This window comes from Thermobia domestica, chromosome 8 (genome assembly GCF_964235325.1).
Source record: "Thermobia domestica chromosome 8, izTheDome1.hap1.1, whole genome shotgun sequence".
Taxonomy (NCBI): domain Eukaryota; kingdom Metazoa; phylum Arthropoda; class Insecta; order Zygentoma; family Lepismatidae; genus Thermobia; species Thermobia domestica.
In genome coordinates this window covers 74,596,227-74,617,177 of record NC_137461.1, presented here as the reverse complement: position 1 = coordinate 74,617,177, position 20,951 = coordinate 74,596,227, and the positions used below count along the sequence as shown (strand labels likewise).

Below are 20,951 nucleotides of genomic sequence, written 5' to 3'. Positions count from 1 at the left end.
TTCAGGCAAGGTATGCTATATTTGGCATAGGTATCTAATAGGAAAATGTATCATGACAAGGCAGTATCAAAGTGACGCATGGATGGAGGAAAAGCAAATGTTATAATTTGACATTCGTCAGAGGTAAAAGTGGATCTGAAAAGGTAAGGGGACTGTAAGTAGCTGCACGCCGTTTCCCCTGCCTATCTTTGATCATCATAATTTTTTAGGAACTGGGAGATGCCGTACATGTTTTCTCGAGGTGGGGGATACGGCGTTCCTTGGTGTTCCCCCTCACTTTTACTATTCGCATTGGTATAAAACTGCGTTAAATGATTTTGTGTACATCATGGCAGCCATCTTGAATTCCGCATATTGGACACCACACAATATTTTAAATAGAAAGAGGCTAAAATCTTCCTATAAACGATAATTTAAATTAATTTTTGACAGATCGACATTCATTTACGAGATAGCGTTTGCTATGTTTTACATTTTTCAAGTAGAAGAAAGTATCTTGACAGGCAAGTAATAAATAGATCCTTCGTCGTGTTCTTCACGTTTCTATTCTCTTGCTTGCTTTTGTAAAATCTTGTAGAGTGAGTTACCACATATATTATTAGTATGTGTAACACATTTTATCATTTTTTTTAATAGTAAGTGTATTTGTTGTTAATTGTTACTTTATGAATATAAAGCAATGTAATGCTCTTAATGTGCAAAGTTTCGAATATTCAGTAGAGCTCAATGACTTCGTTGAAATAGTAGCAAGTGGTAACAATGTTTTATCTTGTCAGTTTATTGTACTGTGTGGGATTAATATGGTAAGAGTATAATGGTAGAATACACTGAAAAAAAGGGCTTGGTCAGGAATACCAAATTTGTTTGGTCAGAGCATTTGGTCACTTTTTTTGGTTAATTTAACCAAAATTTGGTCATTTTGACCAAACGTGTTTGGTCATGAACACTATATTTTTTGGTCAGAACATTTGGTTGATTAATTTGGTTATGTGAACCAAATTTGAACTGGTTTGGTAATTATTTGGTTTTCCTGACCAAAATGTTTAGTGACAACGTCACATGTGTTTATTTGCATTCTGTGTAAACATTTCGATTACGAAAGTGTGGATCGCATTAGCGCTTTATACCGTAAAAATAAAAAGGAAAAGAAAACGTAGGGCAACAATCATAAGGGACATGTCTTGGAAGTAAAAGAACTGTGTGTAAATGAGGTTGGTTTGCACTATACAACTTTCTCAACGAGTAATTTTCACTTTTCAACGACGTAATGGATGCTTATGTTATAAATTTATTAAGAAGCTGGAATTTACCGCAGCTAATCGACATGTTTCAAGGTAAGTGTACTTTTTCGTATATAGGCTATTAATTTTGCTGTTAGTTCATATGTACTTATTCTATTGGCTGTAAATTTGGCGTATCAAATACACCTTTGGTAAACTTTACAATGCACGCCCCAGCTGCGCATCGATATGTAGAACCGCTTTCAAAGGGTGTAGAATAGAGTAGGGTAGGGTACATTAGAGTAAGGTAAGAGTAGGAACGGGTTAGCTTAAGGTTAGGGAATTTTTGATCCATTTTCATAGAATTAATAGAGAGGAATTTCTCGCTTCAAAGTGAGTACCGGTATACCACCCGGAGCGGGCATTATTAAGTTAAACCTAGGCCCTTACATATAGATAAGGGGGGCATTGACGACACTAGAGCAGGGTATAAAATTGCAGGGGCAAGAGTTGGGGTAATTTCTATTACCACTAGATACTTCCGGAAAGGGGTAAATAAAGTGACACTAACGCTGGTAGTTTGCAAAATAAATTGGTCCATTTATAGTTTACAGATGAACAAAATTCTAAAGTTTACGGAAGAAATATGGTGTATTATTTAGTTTCTCCTCCAGATCACTTGGTATTGACTCTGACTTACTTGGTAGGGGTTACCATTCGTTATTTGTAAATATAAAGTAGTCATGAGTATAAGTACAGTTCGAACGTATAGCATAAAAAACTACGCATAAAACACTAACCAACTTGTGCTATATGGACACGGAAAACCATTTATGCTATCGAACAGAGTCAGAACAGAAGCGTAGCAGCGGGGCCCCGACGGTTAGAAACGATTTGCGTCCGTAGGGAGCAAACGCGTCAGCGACGGTGGGTATTCGCATAAACGAGGTAGTTAACAACAGCTTACTCTAAGTCACAGTACTGGGTCCTGAGCCGTCGATGGATTTGGGAGAGATACTAAATGTCATCCGAAATATAGCCTAAAGCATAATTTTGAAAGAACATTTCATGGAACCCAAATATAGAATCCTTACCTTTGAAATCGATATTTCTCGTGACATACGCTGATAAAAGCGTGCATTTAGGGGGGCGCGGTGGCTCAGTGGTAGAGCGTTCACCTCTGGTGCTTGGGGTCCCGGGTTCGATCCCTGCCCCCGCCAAGTGAACTTTGTGGTGGACAAACACCGTGCTCGTGGGTTTTCTCGGGGTTATCCCGTTTCCTCCCACTTTCTTCATTCCACCATTTCACTCATCTCTCATCATCACCGTCTCCTTTAGCCTCACCGGCATAACCGTGGGACGTAAAACTTAAAGATTTCATTTCATTTTTTTTCATTTAGGTGGGCACTAAAAAGCGCGAATGCTATCTAACAGTCAGGGCAAAGCAAATTTGGTGGGCCGAAGCGGCATCGCAGGCAGCGGGCACGTCAGTGATGGTGGGTATACGCGTAAGTAAAGATATGAAAAGAAGTGGGATATTGCAATGATACGAGTTTCAATAGCACTTGTCATACTTTGACACTAGTAACGCTCCACTTGTAAACGTAAAATTCAGCTTGTGTACACTATGTCATATTTCTTCTGTAAATTTTACAAAATTGTGCTTCCGTAACATGAACCACTATCCCCTCCCTATATATATTCGAGTGTATACTTCTTATTAGGTAACTTCTATTAGGTATTCGGAAAATATTACATTCTTCAAAACATTCTGAGAATAGTGTATTATCTCCAAAAGATAATTCTGTGGTTTGGAGCAAAACGACCAATGTCAGAAATTGCAAAGAGGAGAGAGAGAGAGAGAGAGAGGAGACAGGCTATGATTTCTGCATAGAACCTTTCATTGTTTGTTAGAAGTACATAAGTCGTTGAAAACAATCGGTTAGCATTAGACTTATTGTTATCCATAGGTACTTGTTATGCACCAAATTACAAAATTATTTGCATGAGTTAAAAATGCTCTTAAATTCTTGTTGTTGCTTCTATACCATTGTAACTTTTACAGTATGAAGCTGAAGTATGAAGTTACCATGAACATTTTTCTCTTTAGCTTTGCCCAAATACACCCATTTCTGTAAAGCCCAAGAAAAAAAAACTGGGGTGAGCAACTTCCTATAATCTTTGTGTGGCACATGATCGCGTAACATACCAAATTTCGCTTGGTAGTGTAATAAAACTTAAATGCTTTCACCATTGTATAATTCTTTTTTGATATTCAGTAAATATCTGGTTACTTATAAACTTTCAATCTACATTTCAGAACAGGAAATCGACGAAGCAGCATTTAATTCATTAACTGATGAACTAATTACTCAGTTAATTCCCAAAATAGGGATACGTGCAAAGTTCTTAGCAAAATTTAAGGAATTTGTAGAAACAAACACAGTTGAAATTTATGATGTGCTAGATGACGGTTCTCTCTCATTTGCTTCACCATCAGTGTCAACGCCAGATGACTCAGTGTCAGTTCGATCTGAAACTACAGAAAGCAGTTGTTCCATGCCAGCACCAACTAAAAGAGGAACTGATACGATGCTGAAACGAGAAACAAATTTCTCTACAGAGTCTCGGAGTCCGAAGCTCTTCAAGCTGACAGATTTTGTAAGTGTTCTGTCTTTAGTCACTTGAATATCAATTGATACAGTGATACTTATGCTGCACATATGAACTGTGCAAATGTGATTCATTATCAGTCGAAATGTAAAAGATTTTTGCGTTCACTTTTCAATCTGGTGACAGCCTGCGTGTTATTTATTCCATCTTTGTTGGTGCAAGTAACTTTTCTCGGGATATCAATCACGTGTTGTGCTCGTTGTCCAAAGTTTCGAGAACAGACGTTGTTCTCATCATCAGGGTCAGTATCATGAGAACAATGTCTGTTCTCGAGACTTTGCACAACAAACACATCACCTGGCTGATACCCCGAGAAAATTTATTTGCATCACGATACGAGGAAAGCATCAGATGCATTGAAAGAGTTTTTGTAACGTCCCACGGTTATGCCGTTTAGACTAAAGTAAACAGATGATTAATGAAAGTGAACGTTCGCAAATGTTTTTGTGCTCACACCGGGAATTGAATCCGGACCACATACATCAATGATACACCCGTTATCCACTAGAGTAGCTGGGAGGGCGAGGAGATTGGTATTCAGTTATATTTTTGGTTATTTCAATTTAAGCGAAATGACACCACAATATGCAGGATCTTTAAAATTGTAAAGGAACAGGAGGAAAAGGTGGAAACCTTAAAGGTACTACCTCAGTATTTATTAACTACAAGTGAAAATACCCGGATTCGATTTCGTATAAAATTTGATCTAGGTAAACAGCATCTCTGCTCTTAAGTTCCTAATCATAATTCGTTTGTATTTATTCCGTCTCCTTTAGCCTATGAAGCTAAATCAACTGTTGATATATGGTCGGGAAACATTTGACAAGTACTTTTGACGAAAAAGATTTGAATGAAAAGATCTTCTCGGGAGAACTCCGACAAATCCACACACACGGTGTCACTTAGCGCGATTTGGAATCAAACAAAGTATCTCACACGTCAGAGGTCAACCCTCTACCACTGAACCACCGAGGCCCCGATCATACTTTAAAAACTGCCAATGATTTACCTATTTTGTGCCAGGGTTTGCAAGAACCATGTTTTAAAAAATGGTTTAGTTTTTTTGTTTTTTCCTGCTAATTGAACGTATGGAACACATTAATATAAGTCGATACTAACCTGAAAGTGTTCCTGTAAGATTAAAACGTGGTTCTTCAATGTTCATATGTATTTCTGGCAAAAATATCGTGTGCCTTTCATCAGGATGGCTCAAAATGTAAAGTGTATATGCGTTCAAGCTGAGTATTTCAATAGTATAAGGTAATAATGGGACTGTGTAGATATTCTTACTGTTTACAACATGAAACTACAGTCGAGAAATTTTTCACCTACTCTTCAGTTAAGCAACCAACTAATCTATTAAGGATTAAATAGTGCACTAAATTAATCGATACTTAGTTTCTATGTGTTTCTATTTACAATACTGAACAAGTCCAAATTTTGTATGCTTAATCTTCAAATCCTTCATTACAAGAGTTACTTTGTTGATAAGAAATCATAAGTAGCATTTATTACTAAATATTTTTGCGACTTTCTTCGTCGTAGATAGTCATTATACTTATATAGTACCACTATTACGTTATACCATTGAAGTACTAAGCTAGAACATGTAATTTACATCAGTTCTACATGTTTGAAGAATTAAACCATTCTGATGAAAGGCATTCGATATTTGTGCCGGAAATATGAAGGCAAATTTCAAGTTCAGCTTCACAGGAACAGTTCCAGGACATTTTTTTTTTTTTTTTTTTTTTTGTAAATATATTTCTTTCTTTATTATATATTACATATGGATATAAATACTTGTACAGAAGACTTATGAAAATATAGAATCATTTTAACTGATATTTGAAAAAATATAGGAATTTATTTATTGAGTTTTTAATGTAATGCAGATCTGTTTGGTAAGTTTATTCTTCTCTTTCAGAATGTGGCATAGATATTGAAAACAGCTTAGCGTGGCTAAAGCATAGTGTCGAGCCCTGGTAGGAAGTACTTAATCACTGGAAGAAAACGTTGAAAGTTCGATTCAAGCAAGAGGGCAAAACTGTTCATGAAATAATTTCAACTTGGCCAGCATTGAAGCAGCCTTTGGGATATACATTGGTAAGATTCATTTAATTAACCTGCATTCTGTTTTACTACTAAGGACTGTGTTGTTACTGAATAGGCCATAATTTACAAGCATTGAATTATTCTTTGGGGCTGAGAACACTCATACAAAATCTTTTGCTCACGTCCAGAAGTTGATTTTTTCATAACGTACTTTTTAGAACAGAAGTTTTCTTTAAAATTGTGTCGCGTTTGACAAGAAAATAGTAAAAGCCTTCAGGATAGTCATACTGAATATTGAAATGACATATACTAGTGTAGGTATTTGTATGTGTGAGCTAATAGACCTTAGTTGTCATAAAACCATAATAAAAATATATATAAATGGTGGACATGAATTACTTCCTTGTCCTCTTATGTAATATCTGTTCATGAATGTTGAGATATCTTGAAGCAGGTCTGAACTGCCTGTAGGTTGGTGGTTATCGGTTCGATGCCCGGTAGGTGTATAATTTTATAAAAGTAATTCAGATTCAACTACAAACTATAGATTCCTTCCTGTTTAGCTCCGGTGATGAAAGAGGATAGAGGCAATCAATGAATCTGGAAAGTTTTTGCAGTTTCCTTTTCAAAAAGTGAACATTTTGCATTGTATTTAGATTGCATATTAAAAGAACTAAAACATGTCTAATAATCTTTTTTGCTGGTTCTTTATAACATATTCATCCACATGCATGTAACACAAAGTGGGAAAGGATTAAGTTCAGTTTATTAGCAACTCGATCTTCCTTTGAACAACTAGATGAAAAGCTCAATCGCAAGTCTGAAAACAAATACTCTAAACCTAAAATTATTGTTTTCATTTTTAAGACGCATATGATTACGTGGCCATACATTACGAACACGTGCACTGACTTTACCTTGCAATGGAAAGAAACGTATCATATTCAGTAAAATAACAATTGAGAACTGAGTTCTTACAACACGATGTCACTTGCTTATGAAAGCGAGATCTCAGAAGAACAATACTTACATGACTGATAAACAATCTTTCTTGTGATTGCGTACCAACCAAGCATATACGTACAGCAATAGAAACTTTGACGGTGATTTTTTTAAATGCATGAAGTACTTTTCGATTCAATAAGTCTTTTTCTTTTACTCAGTAGATAGCAAATAGTGGTTTTATTGTCTGATAAACGCTAACAATACTGTAGAATTTTCTTCACTTTGTCCTTTGACAAATTAATATGAAACCCTAGCGGCCTTATTTCAGAAAGTAGAACCTTGGCTTTACATTCGGAAGCTTCCGGGCTCAAATCCGGTCATCGTGACTGAAATTTCCGTGGATTTTTCCTCAGTCATTCCAGCAAATACCGGGATGGTACCTGTAATATTAAGTCCAGATCAATACTTTCCCCATCCTTGCCTAATCTATCCGAGTAAATAGACCTTTGTTTACATTAACCTATATAACCAAAAACCATTATAACACGACGAAAGCCCGTGATGCCACAACCTCAATATGGGTCTAACTGGCAATTATCGTCAATGTAACATCTTCTTGCACTACGTTTCTGGCTTTTGTGGTCTACTTATTTAAGCTACCAGTAAGTCAATTTCCTCAAGATGTTGGACAACACCAGAGGAAAGCAGGTTGAATTTGAACCCAAGTCCAAGTCCATAAAAGTACACGCTGTAACTAGTAGTTTGTATTGAAATTGTTACAGTTAAGAAATTTCATTTATGCACGTAAAGGAAGTTGTGATTCTTAAAAATTAATGAAATAATGTTATTAATGTAAATGTTTTAATACAATGGAATTCCATTTCCAGATTGATCAAGATTTCAAAGACTTATATCCTGATCATACATCCTTGTTCGTGAAATGGGATTCTGTCAGTAAAAAATTGGAAAAACTAATGAAGAAACGGCTACATGACGCTCCAGCAGTCGAACTTTTAAGTCTGTTAGACACAGAAAGTGTTACAGAAGGTAATATTATTTTTGTGTTCTTTAATTCTTCCTTTGTTTCTGTTTCATTAACTTGAAATTGTAATTACTTGTATGAATGAAGTAGATTTTTCTATCTGAATCTAGTTTTATTGCAACAAGTATGTTGTAATGATCATATTAATAATTATACATTGGTTGTAAGTAGTAGACACTATACGTACAATATATACTCAGTTGTTCAGCATTGATTCAAAGAGTAGATCTCATTTCTCCAGATAAGCCTCTATTCAAACCGGAAGTGGTATGAATCAGTCGTTTAGGGTTTCAACATTGATCGTTATAAATCAAACATGGTTATTGATAGTTAGAAACTGTTTCCCTGATTCGATTTAGCGTCTCAAGTAAAGTAAACACATTAACCGGTGTTTCTGTACAAAAACCGAAAATAGTAAAGCTATACTACTACTTCCGGTAAAATAGTGGCATCCATACAGCATCCGATTTTTTTTTCTACTGAAACCGGGAGAAGTAAAAACTAGTAGTTATTGTAGTTTCAATTTTGATTCCTAATAATTATAACGGATAGCAGAAATCTGTTTTTCTTATAGACTCAGCGCACGAAGAACAGATTATCTCTCTCTCCCTGTATTGGAACCGAAAGTTATGTGTCTACTACTTGCGGTTTTGTTATTAAATTGGCATAGTTTTTAAGTCTACCATAGTTTCAACTGTAAAACAAAACTCACTCATATTGAGTTACTAATGATTAAAGATATAATTTTTATAACACTGCAAAATAGTTCACTACTAAAAACAAAATGACTTTCATTCATATAGTTCTTTCTTATCCATCACAAACATTGCAGATTTGTTTCAAACCGTTACGCATTAAAATTAATATAGAAAATAATGGAATTGATTCACAGAGCTGTAATGGGTGGGGCATTTGCCACTGCAAACTACTGTCAAACGTCCGGTAGGCATTTTAATCGAAATAGTATATAATTTTTAAGATTTTATATGGAAGATATAATAATGCAGGAGTCCGCGTATAAAAAACAATTTCGGTAAAAATATTTTTTATTTTATATTCTATTGTATAGTTTTCATTTTTATTTTTAGATACCAGATCCAGTGTACTACTTTTATTGCTTGGTACCCTGTGTAGGTCAACATCACATATAAAAACATCGAAGAAAATTTGGAAGCCAACTGTGAAAGAGTCTCAGGATAGTTTCTTCTGTCATGTTAATGTAAGTAAAGTATATTTTATTCTATTGATTGATCATGGTCAGCCAGATCAGGTGTCAATTACGTATGTTTTGTTAAGAAAATAAAGTTACGTCTTTTTATGGATCTGGCATGGGCATGAATAATATGAGAATTAGATCTGTTAAATCAATATTTCGGTGGAGAGAGGCAATGAAAATCTTAAGAGGGGCAGAAGCGGGGTCGCACTTGCTATTAGCCAACTAGGCCCATGCCTGGAGTGCAAAATTTAAAAACTATTGAGATAAACTCTCACATTTCATTTCAAACTCTTTATAAACATCTGATTGGCATTATATTTCATACAGAAACATAACTTAGTTTATTGTTAATTTCAAATAATGTGAGGACGAGAGAGAAAGAAAGAAATGAAGTGAAATTTTTAAGTTTTACGTCCCGCGGTTATGCTGGTTAGGCTAAAGGAGACGGTGATGATGAGAAATGAATGAAATGGTGGAATGAAAAAAGTGGGAGGAAAGGGGAGAACCTCAAGAAAACCCACGAGCACGATATTTGTGCACCACAAAGTCTACACGGCGTGAGCTGGGATCAAACCAAGGACCCCAACCACCGGAAGTGAACGCTCTATCACTTAGACACCGCGCCCCCGAGAGAGAGAAGTAGATTATTATCCATTGCTGGCTATCCATAATTATCCAATTGTATCGGGCGTGGACGAAAGGTTCAGTTTTCTAGAATACGTAACACAGTTCGTAGTCCGACTGGGATTTTGGGGTATGCTTGGAGATCACACAGCGAAGGTTCAACAACTTGTTTATTAATAGAGTTAGTCTTCTTCCCCTATCTCCGATCATTAAGTTCGGAGGACTGTAGCGTAAACTAAAGTAATTTGTGCCAATCAAAGTGGTATGAAAATGTTCTCGCCAATAATTCTCCCCCCCCCCACACACACACACACTCTTCAAAGACACACGTTGGAAAGAAAATTAAGGTTACGCCAAGAACCCTGTTTTCGGAGTGTGAAGCTGAGCTACGACGTTTCATTACATGTGAACAAATACGAACTCGATACATTTATTTAATAATAACCAAACAGTGGCCGCGGTGGCTCAGTGATAGACCGTTCATCTCTGGTGCATGAGGTCCCGGGTTCAAACCTTGCTCCAACCAAGTGAACTTTGTGGTGAACTAACACCGTGTGCGTGGGTTTCCTCGAGGTTCTCCAGTTTTCTCCCAATTTCTTCATTACACCATTTCATTCATTTCTCATCACAGTCTCCTTAAGCGTAGCCGGCATAACTGTGGGGCATAAAACTCAAAAATTTCATTTCATTTTAATAACCAAAATCACTTACTGAGCATGAATGTGATCTATTCTATATTCTCTGTTGGTAAATGCTAGTGAGGAAGTTCTTAAGTCTATTTGAGGACAAGTTGTCGAGTTTTCGTAATTTAGTAGCTTCTGTCCTTGTTTGAACGTATCGTTTTTGCAGTCAGATATAAATAGCTTTTGAAAACCTTTGCAGCTTTTAAAGCATTTAAGAGCTTTTAAAACTTTGCAGTATTAGTATTACTTACCAATTTTTTAGCTTCAAAATAACATATATTTATAGGCGCAAAATGCATATGTCATTGTAAATGTACAATAAATAATGCTTCAGACTATTGAGGAAGCAGAAATGTCTTTGTTCTTATATGTAAGAAAAATTATTTAAGTATGTAACATGATCAGTTAACCTCTCTCTAATTCCAACAGGTAATGGGTGATGTTCAACCCTTCATGGAAACGAGAGACAAGAAGTTATCCATGTTGGGTTTAACACGCCAACCCTCAGTAATTGTTATGGGCTCTTCTTTAAAAGACATTCAAGGAACGTACGTGATAATAGACAACACCCTTTATCTGCTAGACAACGTGCTCAAGGGTGTGGACATATGTTTTAAAACTTTTTTTGTGTTTAACGCAGAATACCCTAAAAAAGGGGAACATCTTTGGCTTCTTCTGCAAAAAGCGGTATATGACATAAGTACTCCTCACGATAAACAGATCATGAGTGTAAATACACTATTGTTGGACATGATTGGTCTTTAAAACAAACTGATGTGAAATACCGGTATTTACTGCTCCATCTTTTCAAATAGGGTGTGATATACTGTTGAACATTTTGATTCAAGAACATCACGAGTTGTTCCTAAAAGTTTTCAATGAACCTTTGAAACCAAAGTACCATTTTATGTGTCATTATCCGATGATAATGCGTCAGTCAGGACCGTTAGTTCACTTATGGAATATGAGATTTGAAGCAAAACATAAAATTTTTAAATCTGCGTCATACGTAACTACGTCACGAAAGAATCTTACATATACTTTAGCTTTAAGACACCAGTTAATACAAGCAGAAAGAATGTTAGGTCAACGAGGACTAAAGTCTTCCACAGTATCAGTCGGGCCGGGAGAAGAAATACTAGTATCATCACATACTGATTTTATACATATAAATGACATTCTTTCTAGCAGATCTTTCGAGATAAGTTATATACCACGATGGGTTTCAATTAAAGGAACAATGTATAAACCAGGCATGATTCTTGTTCTTGATATTCTCAGTCACTTTCCTGTGTTTGGTAGTATTACAACTATTTTAGTTAATCGAGAAGAAACTGTAGCTTTTGTATGCAAAGAGCTAGAGACTATATCTTTCAATGAACACGTGTATCCATATGAAGTATAAAAAAACAGAAAAGCTGGTCTGTGTTCTTCATAATAATATAGTTGAGGTGAGTCCTACTTTTCTTGTAGCATTGGGTAACAATATGCTCTGCGTTCCTTTACGAAATGCGCTTTAAAGGGATAACTTGAAGGCAATCTTGGCTTGATTGTGTAGCAATATTAAAACTTCCAGTTAATTTAGAATTTGTCCAAGCAAAGAATTCTATTCTGTGACTAATAATACTACATTGCTGTTCCTAAATGAACGGGCTGTTATCAGAACAACATATTTGTTCAGTTATAGGATGATTGTCACACAATAAATAGTTATACGAGAAATTAAGAATGGTAGTAATAAGTTAGTAGGAATGAATGATTTTTTAAAAAAAACGTGAATGTTGAAGAATATATTCTCGTCTAACAGCAATGAAGAGCTTTCAGGTAATGCACTCATGAAACCTACATTTCAGTTGTAAAACTTGAAAAGTCGTAAATTATGTATCTCCCAAGCTTCCACTGTGTATGTGTATCGTCCAATAGCTTAATTAAAACTAGTTTCTCGCTCAGTTAAGAATAGTTCATAATTTATTTGAAAGATCTTCAATGCTGTTTGCTGGGAGTAAAATTATAGCTTAAATTTTCCTATATTTCTTTATCTTTTTTTGTTATAAAGATTTATATTTGGCCTAAAAATGTTATTTTATTTTCAGTAAACAGTTGATAAATGTTAGTATCATTGTTTAATTTTGAAAAGATTTATATTTGGCCTAAAAATGTTATTTTATTTTCAGTAAACAGTTGATAAATGTTAGTATCATTGTTTAATTTTGAAACGATTTATATTTGGCCTAAAAATGTTATTTTATTTTCAGTAAACAGTTGATAAATGTTAGTATCGTTGTGTAATTTTGAAACGATTTATATTTGGCCTAAAAATGTTATTTTATTTTCAGTAAACAGTTGATAAATGTTAGTATCATTGTTTAATTTTGAAACGATTTATATTTGGCCTAAAAATGTTATTTTATTTTCAGTAAACAGTTGATAAATGTTAGTATCGTTGTGTAATTTTGAAACGATTTATATTTGGCCTAAAATGCTTTTTTATTTTCAGTGAACAGTTGATAAATATTAATATCATTGTTTAATTTTGAAACGATTTATATTTGGCCTAAAATGCTATTTTATTTTCAGTGAACAGTTGATAAATATTAATATCATTGTTTAATTTTGAATTTAATATTTTTGTTTAATTTTGAAGTCTGTATGGCTCAGTTGCTATACTCAATTATAATAAAATTCTTGTGTAGAAAAGTATTTTATGTACATTCTTTATATCTTAAATTCGTTCTACTTTACTCCAAAAGTTGATTTATAACTTTGTTCATATATGTGTGTACATGTATTAGAACTTTATGAAAATGTAGATGTATTTATGTACATGCATGATATTCCAGGAATAAACCGACAAGCCTCGCATAGTGTGTTCAGGACCTCCGTATAAGAAAAAGAGTTTATTTGCAACTTTGATCGGAAGCGCCTAATTATGCAGATGGAACCAATTTAAGGTAATTGAAGACATACAAGAGTCAAAAAATGCGTCTGAGCCGTGAGTGGAACCCGGGATCTTCGTCTTACCATGCAGACGTGCTACTCAGTCCGCTCTCAGTAACAACTATACATTCTTTCACTCTTTATAACGATGTTGTTCCACAAGGTGGAAGAATGTATGGCTGTTCTGGGAGCGGACTGAATGGCGCAGTGGTAGCGCATCTGCATGGTAAGTGGGAGGTTCCGGGTTGGAGTTCCGGTTCAGTTATATGTTTTTCAGTCTTTGTATATCTTTGATTTCGTACCTACAAAGGGTCTGGTGTGACAAAATTGGTTGTTTTCTCAATTTATCAATATATTAATGTAATTATTTGAATTGATCGTAGGATACTACATTGAATGAAACAATCGAGGAACTTTGCACACGGTTGAGTACCTCGATACGAGAGAGTTGTTTTAATTTGATCTGAAACGTTTAATTACGGAAAAGTATGTATGTTCTACTTACCTTAAATTGGCCTAATTTCTGTAATTAGGCTTTTCCAACCGAAATCGCAAATAAACTCTTTACTTATAGTGAGGTTCTGAACACGTGTGCGATGTTTCTCGGTTGTTTTATTCATTGTAGCCACTCCTGCGAACATTTCTACTGATTATCTTCAATTGGCCCCAGTTCCGTAAATATGTATTTCCGACCAAAGTCGTAGATAAACTTTTTTCTTGTATTAACATTTTAAATACGTATGCGAAGTTTTTCAGCAACTAATTTCTAATTTATTTTCAAAAATCTTCAATGTTGTTTACTGGGAGTAAAATTACAGTATAAGTTTTCTTTAAGTTCTTTACGTTTTTTCTTGAAGTTTTGAATTTGATCTAAAAATCTTACTTTCAGTACTTTAACAGATGTTAATATCATTGTTTAATTTTGAAACCTGTATGACTCAGTTGCTGTTTTTTTACTATTATTATTTACAATAAAATGATTTTGTAGAAAAATGTTGTGTGTAAATTCTTTATATATTAAATAGTTCTATTTTCCTCAAAAAATTGATTTGCAACTTTGTGTACATATACATAGAGTTTTAAATTTACATGTATTCGTATACATATTTCGTATGTTGCTTCAAAATGTATATGTAAATCTTATTTTTGAAGAAGTTCTTAGTAACTAGAAGCAATAACTTCTAACTTTATATGTGGGTTACCGCAAAAGTCATGGCAACTTTTTTTTTTTCTTTCTTACGAAAATGGTCACGCATCAAAAACTTCTGAAATATCCAAATGGAAGGTTAGCATATACGTAAACGTTACATGTAAGGAATTGTGTAAACATACACATCTCCATCAGAATATAGCACGAGAAAAAAAGTAAAAATGATTGTTCGTATTATGGGAATATGTATTTATATCCAATCTATACGTAATATTTACATATGTATTAACTTTCCATTTGCATGTTTAAAAATTTCTTGCTTTGTTACCATTTTCGTTAGAAAAAATTTCCCATGAATTTTGTGATAACCCTCGTATTATTTTCAGTTTAGTACCTATAACAACAGTCTTTGGTAATTGCTACCAAATGGTTTGGTCAAATTCACTAAATACGGGTTTAGTATTTGCAACCAAATTATTTGGTTCCATGAACCAAATTTCTTTCATTTTAACCAAATTTTTGGTATTCCCAACCAAATTCTACTTGTTTGGTCATTATTTGGTCAAAATTACCAAATGCATATTTGGTACTGGTAACCAAATAATAGGTTCCTGCAACCAAAAAAATCGTGACCAAATGATTTAGTGCTGGTGACCAAGCGTTTGGTTGGCGCTATATTGACCAAACGATTTGGTAACCAGCACCTATTTTTTGGTCAATTTGACCAAACCTTTTTTTCAGTGTAGCTAGGAAGAAAGCGTAGGACGAACCAACAGGACGAAGTACTATCACACCATGAACTGAGCATTTGAGAATACTTACACAAAACGATGGATTGGAAGACGAGCATGATCGAATGGCCAGCAAGATTTTGCTATCTATCACTTCTGGGTTACCCTCTGTAGTGGTACATTATGGACAACGTGCATCACACCAAACCATATGCCTAGAATGAATTATGGATCGCCTTGTGAAAGAAAGAAGAAACCTTCATTTTGATAAGCTATAGTATGCACTTTCCAATTTTTACGACCAAGTAGGCTATTGTCACACAATCGGAAAAATGCAGATAAATATAAATAAATGTCATTTTTTCTGTAATATGCAGTGTATAATGTACAGGAATATAGTAAACCTTTCAGATGATTGAATTTTTAATGTCAATCGTACCACACTCTATCTTGTAAAGAATTAGCGATACATAAAAAGTAAGTTCAGGTTCCCGTTTCAGGATACATCCTAGCCAATATTGGTGCCATACATATCCTTTCCATTTAGATAATGTTCTGTGATATTCCCCGCAATGTGGGATTACCAATGTTGGCTGCCACGATGTCCACATCCGCATTCAATGCAGTTTTTACACCAACACCCACTTGCAACATTTGCTTTTCCTACGTCACGTTATTACTGGATTGTTCAGGTACTTTTGCCTACTACATACAAATCTTAACACATCTACCTTGTAAAAGAACGATGGTAGGTTAAAAATATATTCAGATTCTCGTTTGTGGGAAGATTCAATAATAAATTAATATGCCAAATGTAGTCCTTTCCATTTAAACATATTATGTGATATCCAATATGGCGGAATCCAAGATAGATGTCATGATGCTCACACCCTCAATCAATGCAGTTTTTGCTTCAACAGCCACTTGTAACTTTCCCTTTTCCCCGTCCACGTGTCTCGTTATTAATTGCCTGTGCCGATACTTTTAACTACTAGATACAAATGCCAAACGAAGCTGTAACACCCTACCTCGCAAACGAACGAAAATAGATTTGAAGAAAACAACAAACAAGCATTTTATAAATGATCCAAAAAATGCATCTAAAGATTGTGATTTTGCTCAATAATTAGTTTTTGGATCAGGTGCCACAAAGTTTTTGAACATTTCCTAAATCGAGAATTCGTGTTTTTTACTGAATAAGAACATCATACTGAGTTAAGTGATAGTTTAAGTTTGACTTCACTGTATGCAGTTCTCCAGATATCAGACTTAAGTTAAAAATTTTGATTGAAATATATCGGATTTTTTTGATCCAATAAGTTCATATTCTCATTTGTGAAAAGATTCTATCCTAAATTTATGTGCCGAACCTACCTCTTTCCAGTCAAATAATATTCTGTAATATCCAATATCCGTGAATCCAAGGTATATGCCATACCCCATTCAATGTAATTTTTGCATCAATACCCACCTGCAAGATTTACATTTCCTCCGTCCACGCTTATCGTTATTGCTAGTCTGTCGTAACATTTTTGAATAACTCTATAGTATAGTAAGTACTTTTTTTTCCTCACGTGTGTTCTTTCAACACAAATAAATCAGGTACTATCCTCAGAATATTCTTCATCTAAACATTTTTATGATTGTCCGGCTTTTCAGGCGTTTTTTGTCGCGGGTCCCTTTTGATTCGAGCCTTTCTGTCCTCGCTCTTTTGTCCGGGTCCTTCAGAACACACATTCTCAAATTATAATTTGAGAAGTAATTATCGGCTGTGAGATAATGGAGTGAATTCTTTATAGAGCGGTTTTTAAATAGTAAAAAGGATAACATTGAAAGAAAAATTTTGTAGGAAATTTTGGGAAATTTTCTTCTAATACTTCACTAAAAAAAATATGTATGTGTTATGTTAGCAACTAAAGCCACAATTAAATAGCTAAAAGTCTAATGATTTAGTGATCGCGAAAAACTTCTGAGAAATGTACGTATGTATAGTGTTGTAAAAAATGTTTTTTTTTTTATGTGAAGTTTTTTTTCAATAAAAAACATCGTTCTTTTTCATGTTTTTTTTTTCAAAAGTCTGTTTTTTTCTGGCAACTATTATTTATTTATTTATGTTGCAGATTATTGAAATAATCAACAGAACTTGAGTCGAAGCCCTCGTAACTTACAAATTCTTCGAACCTATACGAGCAAAATTGTGTGATTATTCCTTTCGGTCCCAGGCCATTTTTGGCGTTTTCCTACATTTCCAGTTAGTGACTTATTGCTCAAAAACTATTCATTAGATTGATATGGTTAAGGCTTTGTTTTTAAGAAAATGGATGTGGCTATTTTTTGGTGTAAGTTGCATTGCAGTATTACCAACGTGGGAAATTATTGAGGGAAATGTAGGGGTGAAAATTTACAAAAAAATCCCTAATGGGGAGTTTACACTTAGTCGACTTAGTCGCACAACTAAATCGACTCGCTGCATTTGCCACTAAATCGAAGCAACTAGGCCGAATAAGATGGATGGATGTGTTCAATTATTTCAACCACAGAAAATAGAATGTCTTTTAATTCAGTTCCAGTCGATTAGTGGCCTTCGATCAACAAGCGAATAAGTTGAAGTCCCGTTTACACGGTCGATTAAGTTGAAAGTGACGTCAATTCATCTGAATCGAACGCAAATCGACTAAGTGTAAACGCCCCATAACCGAATTTTAATTTTTTTTGTATCTAACACCACTGCTGCTGTATGGGTTCAAGTTACCTAAAGAAATCTTTGGTGTGTTGACAAGGTACAGTGAAATCCTGAAGTCTCTGGCTTCCATTCAAAGACGGAAAGAAAAAATGCTGTCATACACATGAAATTTTGACACTTTTTACGCCTAAGAGGCAAAAATCAAATATGCCGGGGTACAGCTTCTCTAATTATCCTATTGAAACTTTTTATAGTGCGTTGTGTAGGGCAAAGAGGAAGCTTTCAGGTAGTGGTACGTTTGTTTCAATGTAGCCAGTAAGAGGGTAATAATAGAGGGGAAAAGGGAAATTTTCCGAATTTTTCACCTAATAGCGGGAATTAATTGTTTTGACTTGAAACGCTGCCACCAGACAGACAAGAACTATCTGAAAATAAACCGTGGTACTCAAAGAATATATCCTACAAGTATCATGGCGATATATAACAAAGTAAGCATGAAATTTAAAAAAAAAAAAAATCTCATTCTACCTCAGAAATTCACCATTTTCTTACCATTTCTAGAACATGGTTCATTATAAACCTCAACTGTACTTCCCCTAAATATTCTAGTGAAACTTTTTATGGTGCGCTGTGTAGGCTAAGGATGAGGCTGTTAGACACTGGTACATTTGTTCGAATGTAGCCAACAAGAAGGAAATAATAGAAATAAAAAAGGGAATTTTTTCCAAAATTTGCCCCTAAAATCTGGAATTAAATTTTTTTGTAGCTAGCAACACTACTATCAGACACACACAAACTATCTTAAAATAAGCTTTGGTATGCCTTTAATATATCCTACAAGTTTTGTGATGATATCTAATAAAGTAAGCATGTCAATAAAAAATATCTCATTCTACCTCAAGAAAAATCACAGTTATCTTTCCAATTAGAGAACAAGGTCCACTGTAAACCTCAACTGTACTTCCCCTAATTATCCTATTGAAACTTTCTATAGTGCTCTGTGTAGAGCAAAGAATAGACTTCCAGATGCTGGTACGTTTGTTCCGATAGAGCCAACAAGAGGGAAATAATAGAGACAAAACATATAATTTTTCCAAAATTTCCCCCTAAAATCTGGAATTAAAATATTTAGTAGCTGGCAACACTGCAACCAGACAGACGCAAACTATCTTAAATTAAACATAAGTACACTACTAATATATCCTACAAGTATTATGGCGATATTTAAGGAACAAAGCTTCTAATTACCAAAAAGATATTACGGTAAACAGAAAAGTAAGGAAAAAAAAGAAAAATCAAGGGCTAGAACCTAAATACGGATTTTACGTGCGTCCCCTAATTATCCCATTGTAACGATCTGTACTTTCGTTTGTTAAGTAAGGACAAATGTTCGAGTGGCGTAAGTTGACTTGCACTCGAACGTATAGGTACGGATTTATAAACAAAAATTTCTAATTTTTTGCCCAAATATAGGATAATTTTAATTTCCCTAATTGGCAACACTGAGCGCAGACCCGTCCAATTGATGTCAACAGTTAGGTATCCATCCGAGGTATCTACCTGGCAAGTGTTAAGGATATCTTTCTACAACGAAGGAAGCTATAAGGGACAAAAAGGTAAAGGAAATTCGAAATTAGAAAATTCTTGAATTTTTTACTGGGGTGAAATTTGAGAAAGAAATTCGACACCAGAAGAAAAAGAAATTAATATGATAAACTATAGTCCAACCACATTTTGCAAGAACAATATCCCGATATCTTAATTAGTGTACACACTGGAGCGGATTAAACAAGTGACACACCTATGTGTGCCATTTTGGCCACCTGGGCCACCGACTACACATTTGATTACATTTTTTTGACTACTAACTCGTGTTGTTGTTGTAGTTATAGTCTCGACTAATAATAATATCGTTGTAAACAATAACTTTATAGGGAAAATTTTCTCTCCTTTTTACATCTTAGTTCCAACACTGTTGGTGAGAAATCTAGAGTGTTTCAAAATGAATTTTGGGGTTTAAGTCTTCGTAGTACTTACTACATTTTACATACAATTATGAGCAATGCATCAAGTAAAAGAGCACCTCAAACAGTCTTTACTACAAGTGTTCAATGTGAGATTCATTCATCACACGGCACACATCTCGTCGATAGGCGAGAAAGGCCCATAAACTTTCCGCCATATGGCACAAAACACATTCAATTTAGGGGAGTTTCGTTTATAATTGTAAGTTAATTGTAATAGATACTACAAAGTTTCAAAACCCTAATATTAATTTTGAAACACCCTGCATTACTTCAAATTGAGTCGGGGGCCGCGGTGGCTCAGTGGTAGAGCGTTCACCTCTGGTGCTTGGGTTCTCGGGTTCGATCCCAGCCCAGGCCAAGTGAACTTTGTGGTGGACAAACATCGTGTGCGTGGGTTTTCTCGGGGTTCTCCCGTTTCCTCCCACTTTCTTCATTCCACCATTTCATTCATTACTCATCATCACCGTCTCCTTTAGTAGGGATGCATTCGAGTCGAGTCGAGTCGAGATTTAAGCCTGTCTCGACTCGTCTCGAGAAAATGTTGTCTCGACTCGAAAATATGTTTCTGTCTCGACTCGTGTCTCGACTCGACAGTCTCTGTCTCGACTCGACTCGAATTCGAGTCGAGACGTCTCGAAATTCGAGTCGAGACAAAATGTACGAGTTAAAATATACGCACACATCAGCCAGACCATCATGACTACCTACCTAGTGTCAGTATGTCGACTTTTGGCATGGATAAAAACGGCGACACGTCTTGGCATACACGCAATGATCCTTGATAGGTCGCTGGAGAGAGCTGGCACCACATGTGCTCACTCAGGTCACCTAATTCCCGTAAATTCCGGGAAGGGGGGCGATGTGTTCTGACGTCACGTTCAATCACATCCCACAAGGGACATCACTCAAATGTACGGCTCCAATTTCAATGGAACTTTTTTTGGTGATAGAAGGCATGTATGCAT

General features: G+C 35.1%; 2 protein-coding genes across 4 annotated transcripts; both read left to right on the top strand.

Moving 5' to 3' along the window:
• The first annotated feature begins 763 nt into the window (after positions 1–763).
• LOC145692995 (uncharacterized) lies at positions 764–5,945 on the top strand. 2 transcript variants are annotated; one of them, XM_081768625.1, is made up of 3 exons: positions 764–1,334; positions 3,541–3,881; positions 5,821–5,945. In XM_081768625.1, exons 1-3 carry the CDS (start codon positions 1,268–1,270, stop codon positions 5,830–5,832), a joined length of 420 nt encoding a protein of 139 aa, XP_081624751.1. In that variant the 5' UTR covers positions 764–1,267; the 3' UTR covers positions 5,833–5,945. The 2 variants fall into 2 exon arrangements, with proteins under 2 accessions (XP_081624751.1, XP_081624750.1); XM_081768624.1 differs by lacking the exon at positions 5,821–5,945 and having other exon boundaries at positions 3,541–4,506.
• Positions 5,885–14,360, top strand: LOC145692993 (uncharacterized). 2 transcript variants are annotated; one of them, XM_081768622.1, is made up of 4 exons: positions 5,885–5,999; positions 7,781–7,940; positions 9,024–9,154; positions 10,888–14,360. In XM_081768622.1, the coding sequence occupies exons 2-4, from the start codon at positions 7,868–7,870 to the stop codon at positions 11,221–11,223; spliced, it is 540 nt and encodes a 179-aa protein (XP_081624748.1). In that variant the 5' UTR covers positions 5,885–5,999; positions 7,781–7,867; the 3' UTR covers positions 11,224–14,360. The 2 variants fall into 2 exon arrangements, with proteins under 2 accessions (XP_081624748.1, XP_081624749.1); XM_081768623.1 differs by having other exon boundaries at positions 13,299–14,355.
• The last annotated feature ends 6,591 nt before the right edge of the window (positions 14,361–20,951 follow it).

Coding starts and splice junctions, on each gene's coding strand:
- LOC145692993 (XM_081768622.1), top strand. CDS start 7,868: ATGAAGAAACGGCTACATGACGCTCCAGCAGTCGAACTTTTAAGTCTG. Junction 7,941..9,023: donor CACAGAAAGTGTTACAGAAG/GTAATATTATTT, acceptor TTTTATTTTTAG/ATACCAGATCCAGTGTACTA. Junction 9,155..10,887: donor GTTTCTTCTGTCATGTTAAT/GTAAGTAAAGTA, acceptor TAATTCCAACAG/GTAATGGGTGATGTTCAACC.
- LOC145692995 (XM_081768624.1), top strand. CDS start 1,268: ATGGATGCTTATGTTATAAATTTATTAAGAAGCTGGAATTTACCGCAG. Junction 1,335..3,540: donor GCTAATCGACATGTTTCAAG/GTAAGTGTACTT, acceptor TCTACATTTCAG/AACAGGAAATCGACGAAGCA.